The following is a 13114-nucleotide window of genomic DNA, read 5'->3' as shown; positions in this document are numbered from 1 at the left end:
CAGCATCATTTTTTAATATGTAGGTTACCACCTTAGTGACTTGGGACAAAGTGACAACTCCTCACCCAGTGCCAGTTTGGGTTATTATATTGGCACTCTTAGCTGGTCTACTCCTTCTAGCTCTCTTGGTATTTGTCATGTATAAAGTAAGTACTGCACTTTGTCAAGCACCTTTAGCATTTTAATCAGTCTCTGTTGCAAATTACAGAAGTATCATTGGATAGTAGAACCTCAATTGCATTGTCTTTCAATCACGTGAGACATGGGGCGGAATCTTACCATATTTTTTCGTAATGTCATGCTCAGACTGAAAGTATTGAAGTATTTATACAAACAACTAACTTGGAAGTTAAATGCACTTTCTCATTAATTTTTTTTAGATAATGAAGTATATAATTATAATAGATTAAAATAGAAATATAAATTCATTAGGATGTGAATCATTCAGTCATAAAGTATAAATATAGGCAAACATTTAAAAACTTGTAAAAGTGTGAAGGTTTTTATCATAATGGAGAAATTTGAATTTCCACAAATATAAAGTTAGTTTTTTCAGGCCAGAGATTGTTTGTTTAACAATAATATATCTCATTCTGCCATTTAAATACCCGCTTAAACCCCACTCTGCAAGATTTAACTTTTCTTTTACACTGAAATAAAGAGCATAAGAATGGAAGTTTTTGTCCATTCACAGATTGCTTAGGGACTGTGCCTGGGGTGATCTTTGAAGGAATATAGACAGCAACTTCTAGATTTCCTTATTTTTCTGCACATGTGCAGATAACTACAGTAGCTGTCAGTTACAGTAGAATAACACCTGCAAACAGACAGTTTTGCTATCATTACTACCACAAAATCTAGTTAATCCATAATTAACTATGAATTAACTATTAAAGCTATGAGATTAGAAAGAATTCAGTTCCTCAGCACAGATCATGAAAAACGTCTTACCAAATGAATGATTCATATGCTAATGAATTTCTGAAGTAGATGAAGAAACTTTTCAAACTGAAGTTATAGCTGCGAGAAATGTTGACATCAGCATTTCAAAAGCTTAGATGGCAAATAGAAGAATGATTTTGCTCAATGTTTCTTTTGAAAGTTATTTTGTTGCTATTTTGGTTTATTAGTAATTGAGGATATATGCTTGAATTCTTCTAAAGATGAAGAGAGAACCTGGCTTAGTCAAAATGGTGCCACTGAGCTAAGCATCCACTATTTTCGCAGGGGTTCACAGAGGCAACTGCATGTGTAAAAATGCAACTGCACGTGTAAAAATGCCTTCCGTTTTCACTAGGGGAACGTTCAATATACGACATCTGTGCTTTAGACTTCTTGGCACAAGTTCTAAAGCTGCCGTAATTATTTGGAGTGATTGGGTACTCTTAGGGAGAGGGCCCCAGGAGGGCATCTGAGGAATGTGAGGTTGTGGGGGCATCAGTTGGGGGAGGGCCCCCAGGGATACCGGTGGGGGAGGGCCTTGTGGGGGGCACCTGTGGAGTACAGGAGACTGGGGGGGGGCCTCTGGGGGCACTGGTGGGGGGAGGGCCTCTGGGGGCCCCAGTGAGGGGAGGTGGTGAGAGACCATGGTGCAGCTGTGGAGCGAGGGGCCTGGGGAGCTAGGGCCAAAAGGCCAAGGGGGGAAGGGCACATCTGGGCAGCTGAGCCAAAAGGCCAAAGGGAGGGGGTTGTACCTGGGGAGCTGGGCCAAAAACCCTGGGGGCGCACCTGGGGAGCTGGGCCAAAAGGCCCAGGGGCACCTTGACATAGTTAAAAATTTATGGACGGCACAGTGACACAGTGGTCAGCACTGTTGCCTCTCAGTGCCAGGGACCCAGGTTCCATTCCAGCTTCGGGTCACTTTGTGTGAAGTTTGCATATTCTCCCCATGTTTTCTCCGGGTGCTCCGGTCCCCTCCTACAATCCAAAGACGTGGGTTAGGTTGATTGGCCCTTAGTGTCGGGGATTAGCAGGGCAAATGTGTGGGGTTATGGGAATAGGGCCTGGGTGAGATTGTGGTCGGTACGACTTGATGGGCCAAATGACCTCCTCTATACTGTAGGGATTCTATGATTATATGAAATATGAATGTGTTTTTAAAAAACTGAATCAACTCATTGGAGCTGTCGCAGAAATTGCCAAAGTGTTTAAATCACCTGGCAGTTAAATTTTCGGAAAAGTTTGCAGTTTCCAAAAAATCAATGGTTGCTATTTCGCTCTGACATCAGCCTGAGAGTCGTCGTTATAGGACTTGTGCAACGTGCCTTCACAGTCTATCATATCACAGTAGTGTGTGTCAGTTCAGTTTGATTCGCAGCTTCTGATAGTTATAAATGTGGGGTTATGAATACAAATGCTTGCTCTTGAGAAATTAAGTAGTTGAAAGAATTTAAATGGAATAATTGTTTCCTTTTCAATTGATGAGTTTTTTTAACAAAGCGAAGGCATCTTTATATTATTGCATCTTAGCATAGATCTTGGTGAGTTGGCATGGAATGTGCAAGGGCAAAATATGGTGAGTGGGAGAGAGCTTGGGATTGGCATAGGGATAGAAAAAGCCTTGGGGAGTGGGTGGAGGAGCATAGCTTGGCATGGAGGTTAAAGTTGTGTTTAGGGATTGCCTAGGGTAACTAAACAGTGCAGCCTCTGGAGGAGCATAGAGTTTGCTGACACAAATGTCTGGATGTGAGTTACTGGAGTGGTGATTAAGAGTCATGGGTTGACACTAAGTTGATATGTGAGCTATAGAGGGTTATGGGAGTTGGTAGAGGGATATAACTTGGCAGGGATAGTATGTGGTGTTATGAGGGAGTAGGTATAGGCATCATGTAGCATGGAGGCTATAAGGCACCATAAGGGATAGATGGGAGGAAGAAGTGCTATGAGTTGGCATGGATTGCGCATGGGGTCTCCATAGGGGCTGGATGGTACCAAGGCCTTTCAAACAGCCTGTCTTCACACCAGGCAGCCCCTATTGGCGGCTTCCATGCTGTGTTTCTGGGCTGGCAGGCCCGACTCACTCCCCGCCACACCAAGTCAGGTTGACTCTCACAGCTCTGAAAACTCAGCCACGATATCAAATCTAAATTTGTTAAACATTCACTATTCATATAATTACACCTTTTGTATGTAATCTCTGGAATACTAGTCTCTCTTAGAAACTGGAATTTAAGTCTTAGTTTTTGGCAATGATTTGTTATGAATTGAGTTTTCCCAATTTTTTTGATTCAGTCAAGGGATATGGACATTGCTTGCTGGGCCAGCATTTATTGCCCATCCCTAAATTTCCTTGAGAAGATGGTGATGAACTGTCTCCTTGAAATGTTGCAGTCCATGTGGTGTAGGCACATCCACAATGCTGTTAAGGATTGTGTTGCAGGCCTTTGATCCAGTGATAGTGAAGGAACGACGATATATTTTCAAGTCATGATGGTGAGGGAGCTGGAAGGGAACTTCCAGGTAGTGGTGTTCCCATAATTTGTGTGTTCAGGTTAGTCTCTAAATAGATCCTACAGACGAGTGTTGTGTATGGATTATACAAACCTCAGTTCATCTGCAGAGTTTGTATTTCCTTGCTAAAGCAGAATTCTTAAGTACTCAGTCAGCTCATGGATGGCTGGTCAGAGCATTCATTTAATATAACCCATAAAAAATAACTTTTTTGAGTGAGCTTCTAGTGCTATGTCCTAGTATGCCTCCTAGTTCAGGCCCAAAACAGGGTTGAAGTGGATTTTAATCATCTTGTCATCTGATTACTTTCACTTTGGCTTGTTTGTCTCTGAAAATTTGGCTGTCATCTTTAGGGACACCTGCAGTGAACCATGAGGGCAGCAAAGTCATTGGCAAGCAAGACTACATTTTTTTTATTTCTGCCAGTTTTTGGCCTAGTGCAAGGATCATCTTTACTGTCAGCTAGTGTTCTGCCTGCTTATCAATGAATCTGAAACTGGTTGCTGAAGACACTTACTTTCTAGTATTCATACTTGGATCCAGTAAATTGCATAATAGGCTAACTTTACCATGATGATTTCCTTAAGTTGTGCCATTTTCTTTTGCAGTTTTTTAGATCCTTTTGTACACACAATGTCGAGATTAACATCTCCTGCTGTATACTACTAAATTTTTCCACAATGCATTTTTTGCTGAACTCTACACACCCCCATTAATTACCTTCCTGTGTCAGGCCCAAATATATTCTAGGAGCCCTCTTGCATAAATCTAAATGTATTAAATTAGCCAACTGCAGGAAGCCCACGACTTGGGAGTCTGGAATCATTTTAATTGCTCTTCAGTGGTAGAACCATATTATACTGGTCAAGCTGATTATACCGTTCACACAGATGCGCTAGACAGGGTCAACGGTGCCAAGCCAAGTTAGGTATATCACTGCAGGAAGGTACACCCAATCATTTAGCTGTTGCTATGAGAAATGAAATAATGCCTCATCAACATATGAACATTGTAAGTACATAGTCCAGTTTGTAGATAACATTTTGATCACAATCTCTGAACTTGATTAAATTCAAAATACAAAAAGATTTGTGTTAGGGCATTGTACCAATGTGTTGATCTGGTATCACCCTTGCTACTGGAATGAAAACATCTTGCACTTTCCCACTGAGATTAAAATACAGTTTTGATTCTCATGGTTTATTAACTTGCAAAATAATAACTAACATTTTTAAATTGAAGTTTTAAACATTTTGTTAAGTGAGTGGCCAGAATTTTCCAGTCCTTCCTGTCAGTGGAATCTTCTGGTCCTGCCTATAGTGATCCCCTTGCTGTGAAGCAGTTGCAAGGCAAAGCATGCTTACCCCCCCCCCCCGCCAATAGTTAGCCACTCTGCTGCCAGAAACTACACCATGGGGAAGCTGGAAAATCCCGCCCAGTCAGTTTGCTCAAAGTTGAGCGGGTTCAAGATCATTGGTCTGTGCAGTGCAATTCCAGCAGAATTGTGGCAGTAGAAACAGAAAATAGGCCAGGATGCCATCTTTCACTTCACTTGGATTCTGCAGGACTTAAGGCTATAGCATCGGCTGCCACTCCTTACAAGGCAAATGGTTTTGGAGGTGGTGTGATCTTTCAAATTTCACAGTTGTGCATGCTGAGGTGAAATCTTGTGCTCTTCTCCATAATGAGTTTGGCAGCGGGGATCATGTAATCAGACGGAAGGATGGCGTGTGGGAACCCCCACCACCTTTGGCCTCTATACTGATTGAGGTCTTTAAGTGATTTGCCATAAAGGGAGCACACTGATCAAACCTGTGCATGGTTGCTTATAGGCTTCCAGAGGGGAGTGGACATGTATCTTTAAGGCAGGTATCCTTATTTCAAAGGCATTTAGTGCCTGATTGAGGGACCTGGCATCAGGAAAGGGAAGAGGGCTGTTGACAGACGCCACTGCCCTTGCCGCTAACTGCACCTCATCTGTGATGCACCCTGCAACTGCATCCCACCATCACTCACCTGGCTGGGTCCCTTGGCAATTCCAGTCTCTGTTGTCAGATTTAGGATCAGCAGTTAGTATGCCTAATGAGAAGAAGTGTACTGAATGTGAATCTGGAAACCTAGTATGGTTGAAGACTGGAATTGTGACCTGAGCCCTAACTACTTGTGCACACCACTCCTCCCACAGCATGTCCCAACCTTGGATTATCTTTGCCACAGATTACACCCTGCTTTACAAGATGAATTCCCAAGATGTACATCTAGTGATGTGTTTGCATATTGGCATTGTTTACATAAGGTGAATTGTAATTTTTGAATTTTATTTTACAGTTTGGTTTTTTTAAACGTGTCCGACCGCCACGCAAAGATTCCATTGAACGGCAGCAACTCCAGCCACAGGAGATGAATGGAGATGGGACTGTAGAAACGTAAATGCCATTTGGGTTTAAACAAATTTCCTGGAACTAAATTTACTCTAAACCCTGGACTTGAAATGAACAACCTAACTAACATGTTGTGAAATGAACTACCAAGAATGCAGTCTGCACTAGCATCTTTATTTGTATTGACATGGTGGCAGGTACAAGTATTGAGTAAGGGCAATATAAAATTAGCATTGCTGGTTCCTACTGATGTGGTTCATGTATTTCATTGCACTGATTAGCACTTCAAAATCTGCATAATGTTGCAGGTTCAAAGTGGTGAAATTCATTGCCATTGTTGCTGTTATAGCAACCTGTTTTAAGTTTTAACTTTGAAGTGCAATATTATAAATTCATAGATCCTCACTCAAAAACAAATAATTAAAAGTCATTTAAGAACAAGTCCTCTTAAATGCATTAACTATTGATCTAACACTTCTTTTCGTAGCATTATATGACTGTTGTCAACATTTTTGGATGAAAGCAAAATGGTTTCACAATAAGAATGTACATTAAAAAGTTTTGGAATGTGACTTGATTGCCCATATTGGGCAAATGGAGGGTAATATGTTCTGTAGGTTTGTCGCATTTTATTTTGGTCAACCTTGAAATTAGTGAATGGTGTTTGATGCACTATAGTGAGCTATTTTGACGCTATTTACTGTGGACTATTCTTCCCAGAAACACATTTTTCTATTGGTTGCACTGTATAACCTTTAAGACTTCAGTGTTACTGCACTGAAAACCTACATATAATTCCAACAAATATATTGCCCCAAAATACAAGAAAGCTGATCATCACAATATTTAATGCACTCTTTTATATCCTACTTGTACAAACTGGCCTATCCACAACCAAGTTATATTGCAATTCTAAAAGAATGCTTAATATGTGGAACATAGATCCAGCTGATTCATTACTAACAATGTGAGATTTAATGAAAAAAATTTGAATTAATTTGTGCCTTTTTTAGGATCAGTTTGTGTCCCTGTAGGTTTAAAAAGATAAAATGAATATTGTGCCCTGTTTTATCTTTTAATATTCACATTGTTCTTTAATTGCTTATGTATTTGGGTGATTTTATTTCATGGCTTTCTGAAGGGAATAAATGGGATATGAGTTTCAGGAGTCCATGTCATTCTTTCAAGCCAAATGATTGGTGATTTGCAATCATGCAAATATACTTTAATACAGCTTGATCGTAGGATCATTTTTAGTCAACTTATTGAATTTTCAAAAGGCAGGTATCCTTGTATGAAATAAATCTATACGCTGAATCCTGTTACTGCCAAGATTTCAGTCACCAGCATTACTTCAGTAATTGTAAAGGATGGAATCGGCCAGTCTGGCCAGCAACGGAAGCGGTTAGGGAGCAGAAAATTTGAAATGTAGCCAAAATCAGAGTCCTGCCAGTAGGAAAACAAGTGGGAATTTCAGCGTTTCAGGGTCCACTGATCTAAGTTGGGAGCCCTATTTGCATGCATTAACAAGTTGTTGATCATTAAAAAATGCAGCTTGCCAGTATCATATTCTTCCTCCTAATTACATATCACATCAGCAAGAAATTAGACAATGTGATTCACAACTGGATATAAACGGTGTGCACCTGCCAATCTCTACTTCGCTCATGATGTTGAGGTGTGTACAACATTGTAAGTGTACCAGCAACAGCACTGCTCCAATTTGTCATCACTGGCATAGCTGCTGTTGCTCAATTTGCCAGTTGCAGTCAGGACATCTTCCTAATACCCCCACCTTTCCCAATTTGCATGAAACCCTTCCCTCTGCTATGGGGCATAGGCAGGGCTGCTCACATTAGATGTTGCTGTGTGCAGGTATGGATGCTCACACGGGATGCTGCTGGGTACATGCAGGCTTGTACTGTACCAACAGACACCAGCAAAGGATGGGGGTGGGGTGAAGGAGAGGGAGGGATATGAGAATGAGGGGAACAGAGGAAAGAGGGAAGGGATAGCAGGCAGAGGCAGGTGACTAGGAATGAGTAGAGATATTAGAAACAAGGAAGGGAAGACAGAAGAATGAATGGGGGTGGGGGAGCTGAATGAAGCCTGACATGGAAGGGTGCACCTAGACTGAGATGGGTGGGGTGAGTATGGCACAAGAGGGAAGGGCTTCATGCAGACTTGACTGGGGAGGCTGTTAGGGTTGCACAAGAGGGAAAAGGTACACAGACCTGTGACCAGTGGGGAGGGGCCTTCTTTAAGGAAGCAGAGTGATGTGTATCAGACAGCCATTTTCCTAGGATGCTGTGGACTACATTGTAGAAGTGAGAAATTTAAAGCAGTCCTGGGACTTGGCAAAGCTACAGGGCTATGCATGGCATCATGACCTCAGTCCAGGGAGGGACAAGGTGTGCCTGGTCAATGGGTATGCAGGGCATAGCAATGCCTCTGTGGCCCCAGGGATGGCTGACTGCAAATGGAATAGTCACGGTCACGGAAGGCATCTGAAGCCTGTTAGTGGGGAAAACATAATAAAGGATTGTTACTCTCATCTCTGGGTGCTGGGGAGGTCCCTTCTGCATGTGACTATGCATACAACCTCAAGATAGGGAAGGGTGAAGTCCATTTAAGGACACCCACAGTGATGGGTTCAGGGGATAGCAGAAATCTTTATAACAGTCACTATGGACTCCAGGGTTACTGGGGAAGGCTGGAGAATTAGCAGACGGAGGTCTACCTGCACATTGTGCGATTCCAGGATGATCGGAATTATGTGAATGGTGACGGGAAGGGTCAAAGCTGATCAGGAAATGGGTGTGCAGCATCACCATGTTGAGACCCTGAATCAATGCCACTGTTTAAAAAAGAAATTAGAAAAAAAATGCAACAGGAGGCATCTGTGGCAGTGTGGAAGGAGTCCACAGCTAGACTGAGGCCCTTTCAGGAGGTAACCTCATATTTCAACATGGAGATGAAGGCTCAGCTAAGAGAGATGTATTCAAAAGTTATATTTGGAACCAACAACTTGTTATGTGTCTTTATATAAGACTACACTAGGCACTGGGGCCAGAGGATATGTCATTGAACGTTTAACTGCCAGAGGAATGTGAGGAGGGACAAGGCTGCCAGCCACTGAAGCAGCAAAGCTTCTGGCGAGATGCAAGAAGCTCTATCAAAACCTGCAAATTGCATTGTTTAATTAACATGGGTCACAGGGCATCCAATCTTTCCAAAGTGATAGGGGTAATCTCAAATCCAAATTAGGTAGCATATGTGCCTTTAGTGAGATTCATAATTACATGACTAGTTCAGCACTCTTACACCCTATATGGGATTAAGATATCAAATTGTCGGCACAGCTTCTGTGACACCTATGATCTAAAACGGTTATTAGTCACAAGTAATTACATTAACACTGCAATGAAGTCACTGTAAATGTCCACTAGTTGCCACACTCTGGCCCATGTCTGGCTACACAGAGAATTTAGCATAGCCAATGCACCTAACCAGCATGTCTTTTTGGAATGTGGGAGGAATCCCGCATAGACACAGGGAGAGTGTGCAGAATCTGCATAGACAATGACCCAAACTGAATCAAACGTGGGTTCCTACAAAGGTGGAACAGGGAAATGGGATGCTTGTGCTGCATGCCTTTCTGGCTTGAAGTGGGGCATCTGTAATTGTTGGGTGAATTACAATCATCTCTTGGATTTCTATCCTTAGGAAGTATGAGTGGGCCAGTGGGCTGACAAATGGCAGATGGAGTTTAAATTAGACAAATGCGAGGTAATGCATTTTGTTAGACTGAACCAGGGCGGGACTTAATCAGTTAATGATAGGGCGTTGGGGAGAGTTACAGAACAAAGATCTAGGGGTACAGGGTCATAGCTGCTTGAAAGTTGAGTCACAGGTGAACAGAAGGCATTTGGCATGCTTGGTTTCATTGGTCAGAACATTTAATACAGCAGTTGGGATGTTTTGTTGAAGTTGTACAAGACATTGGTAAGGCCACACTTGGAATACTGTGTGCAATTCTGGTCAACCTATTATAGAAAGGAGAGTGCAGAAAAGATTTACCAGTATGCGACCGGGATTTGTTGGATTGAGTTATAAGAAGAGACTGAATAGACTGGGATTTTTTTCTCTGGTGCGTAGGAGGCTGAGGGGCGACCTTATTGGAGGTCTGTAAAATAATGAGGGGCATAGATAGTCAATATCTTTTCCTAAAGGTAAGGACATAGGTTTAAGGTGAGAGTGGAGAGATACAAAAGTGTCCAGAGGGGCAATTTTTCACAAAGGATGGTGAGTGTCTGGAACAAGTTGCCAGAGGTAGTAGGAGAGGCGGGTACAATTTTCTCTTTTAAAAAAACATTTAGTTACATGGGTACAATGGGTATAGAGGGATATAGGACAAATGCAGACAATTGGGATTAGCTTAAGGGGTTTAAGGCTGGCAAGTTGGGCTGAAGGGCCTGTTTCTATGCTGTAATCCTCTATGATTGCAGAATAGAGTCTGTGGTCATTGCTGCCATCTTGATGGCAGTGTTTAGATTGAGGAAAAGGAGGTCCTGTGCCATCTAGAACAGCTTAGAGAAGAGCCCTGCTGTCAGATACATGATCCAGAGGTGCCCAAAGAAGAGCCAGAAGCCGTCAGACCCATCCCACAAAGGGAGTACCGAATACGCTTCCTTTTTTGGAGATGAGGGAGGGAGAGTACTACGCAGCTGTGATAGCTCATATCTAACACATTCCTCAGAGGATCTGACACAGTGTGGACTTTGAGGCCATCCTCTGCCAGTGCTCCTGAAGGTCAACACTGCAGTCAATTTCTTTGCAATCTGCTCATTCCAGACATCCACAGGGGATTTATGTGGCACCTCTCGGTCCTCAACACATGAATGTATAAAGGAGGTGATGGATGCCTTCTCCAGTAAGGTTCATCATTATATAAAGCTCACAATGAATGAAGCTAGACAGGCTATTAGATTTCTGGGAAAATCTAATCGCCTGCATGATGTACAAAACTGAATGAACACTAATGCCTTATGCTCTCAGCCTTTTTTTTATCCTATCCTATGTTGAGGTGCCTCCCCAACAACCGCAACAGAGATGCAGAGAGCCTACTGATGCTAGGTTCTGTTGTATTGATGACTTTGGCAGGTGGTCATTGGATGGCTGAGGCGTTGAGGGCTCTGGCTTGCTTTTGATCTCCTGCTGTTGGACAGGTGCACCCTCCTTTGCTTGTGGATTTGTAACTGATGGGGTAATAGGGAAAGAGGATTGGGAATAGTTAGATGCCCTTGGCCATTTACAGAGGCCCATCATCTGAGTCAAATTCAGCAGGTGACTGTTCTCCAGCAGTCCTCCAAGTGATACAGACATAATTGTCACTGCCTCCGACTGCTGTGGAGATGTTGCAGTGAAGTGATTTCTAGAAGGAGACCATGCCTAATCTAGATCTAGCATGACTGATGAGTATGTCTCTGCGTTGATGGAGCACATAGATGAACATTGTGATGGGTCTTTATTGATTGGAAATCGCCTGAGGTGGGCTGGCTGGATCGCTGTCTGAATTTGCTGGTGCATGGAAGAGAGAGAAGATGGATTTAATCCATGAGCAGGCAGAATGCAACATTGCATGTTACTTATCGTGAATATCAGGATGTGATCAACTAACAGAGTGCCCATCCATTCTGGGTTGCTGGAGGAGACTGATCTTGCCTTCATCATTGGAGCAATCCCTGTCTTGGCTGCCTTCTCCTTGAGGTGAGTGAGCTCCTGGATGTTCACAATCCTTCCTCCCATCTGGGATCTCTCCCTCTTGCTGTGGACCAACTTGGCCTGCATGAAGACAAATAGATGGAATGGGTTTAGAAGGATTGAAGGATAGGTTGGGAAGCATTGATCTCCGGCATCACCACCCCACCCCCAGTAAGAAATGTTTCTACAGGACGATAAATGAGATGGTGGTGATGTTGAGTGCTGATGTCTCCACCACTAACAGTGTGGGAGATTCCTGATGGGAATAACCCTTTGACTGCTAGGTACCCATTATGAGAATGTGAGTTTGGAGTGAACAGAGATTGACTTAACCTGGCAGAGTGGATGGGTTCATTCATTTTCTTCCTGCACTGCAGGGCATATTTTTTTGCTTTCAGTAACACAGATCTCTGCTCCACCCTCCTCCCAGGCCGGTGAGGTGAGGTTGGCCGGCCAACCTAATTCCTTTGATAAGAGGAAGTCATGTGGACGATGTCGAGTGTAGCCATCAGCGAATCATTGCTGAATTGTGAGGCACATGGCTTCTTTTTCCTGGAGGGGGTCATCTCAGGAAATCCAGACCACACAGCTGGACTGCAGAAAGTGAATATGTGTTCAAGTGGCATTTGAATATGGCAGCAAGGATCTTTGATCCCATAATGTGATGGTGGGGCAGATGAATCAGTGCCCGTCCTGCCAACTTGTGGGCTGCTCACCAATATATAATTAATACAGTTCCAAACATGCAATCAAGCATGAAAATCCAGCCCACTGCCCAGCAGGAAAAGTATCCCACCTGCTTCCAGACTTAGTCTCCAAAAGGGAAAATTCTGCCTACAGTCACTATTAGGGGTGATGACAAAGCAGCATTATTCATGTAACAGCAACATTGTTCTGTTTTGTGGGAATAGGTGTCCACAATAACCAAGCACCTCAATGTCCTTAACTTTCTCTCACTTAGGAATAGCTTAAGAAGGCAATATTGTCATGGCAACAGGATGATTAAAAGCATTGAGAAGGTCAACAGTGTATTTTGTTGACTCCATGTTATTCTGTTTTACGTATCTTTGTGCTTTGATTTATTGGTTGCATACAGGCAAAGTAGAGATCACAGGTAAAATTATGTACAAGAACTGTAAGTGAGATTGTATGCATCACTCGGACTGCAATCATAAAACCATGATGCACCCGAACACTCAATGCCACAATTATTAAGTATGATATGACGTATCATATCATAGAAGACCAGAATCATTAAAGACATGATTTTGTATTGTTACAATTGGAAATTTGTTTTTGCTAATTAGAATAATTAGAACAAGAAAGCAGTCCAACAATTTCAATAATATTGCACACGGCCTCAGTAATCATTGTTACTATTCATCATTGCACCAATGGCTAAGCTGCTTTCAGAATTTCTTTTGATGTGTTTCAATCTTGATATTGTGACAATACAATTTAAGAAATGTATTTTTGTCATGTTTCTTGTAAGAGATATGTTTAGAATTCAGCTCTGTTTA

At 42.5% G+C, this 13114-nt stretch overlaps 1 protein-coding gene across 1 annotated transcript in view; it reads left to right on the top strand.

The window, feature by feature from the left end:
• itgav (integrin, alpha V) overlaps positions 1-6996 on the top strand; it is a 128938-nt gene extending 121942 nt beyond the window's left edge. Inside the window, exons 29-30 of the mRNA XM_080198855.1 lie at positions 24-146; positions 5779-6996. Of these exons, the coding sequence (XP_080054981.1) occupies positions 24-146; positions 5779-5880 (225 nt within the window). The 3' untranslated portion in view covers positions 5881-6996. The remainder of the gene's footprint in view (positions 1-23; positions 147-5778) is intronic.
• Positions 6997-13114: the final 6118 nt, after the last annotated feature.

Source organism: Carcharhinus amblyrhynchos, chromosome 11, assembly GCF_965287045.1.
Source record: "Carcharhinus amblyrhynchos chromosome 11, sCarAmb.v2.hapA, whole genome shotgun sequence".
Taxonomy (NCBI): domain Eukaryota; kingdom Metazoa; phylum Chordata; class Chondrichthyes; order Carcharhiniformes; family Carcharhinidae; genus Carcharhinus; species Carcharhinus amblyrhynchos.
Note: the sequence above shows the minus strand (reverse complement) of the source record. Positions and strands in the feature narration are given on the sequence as shown.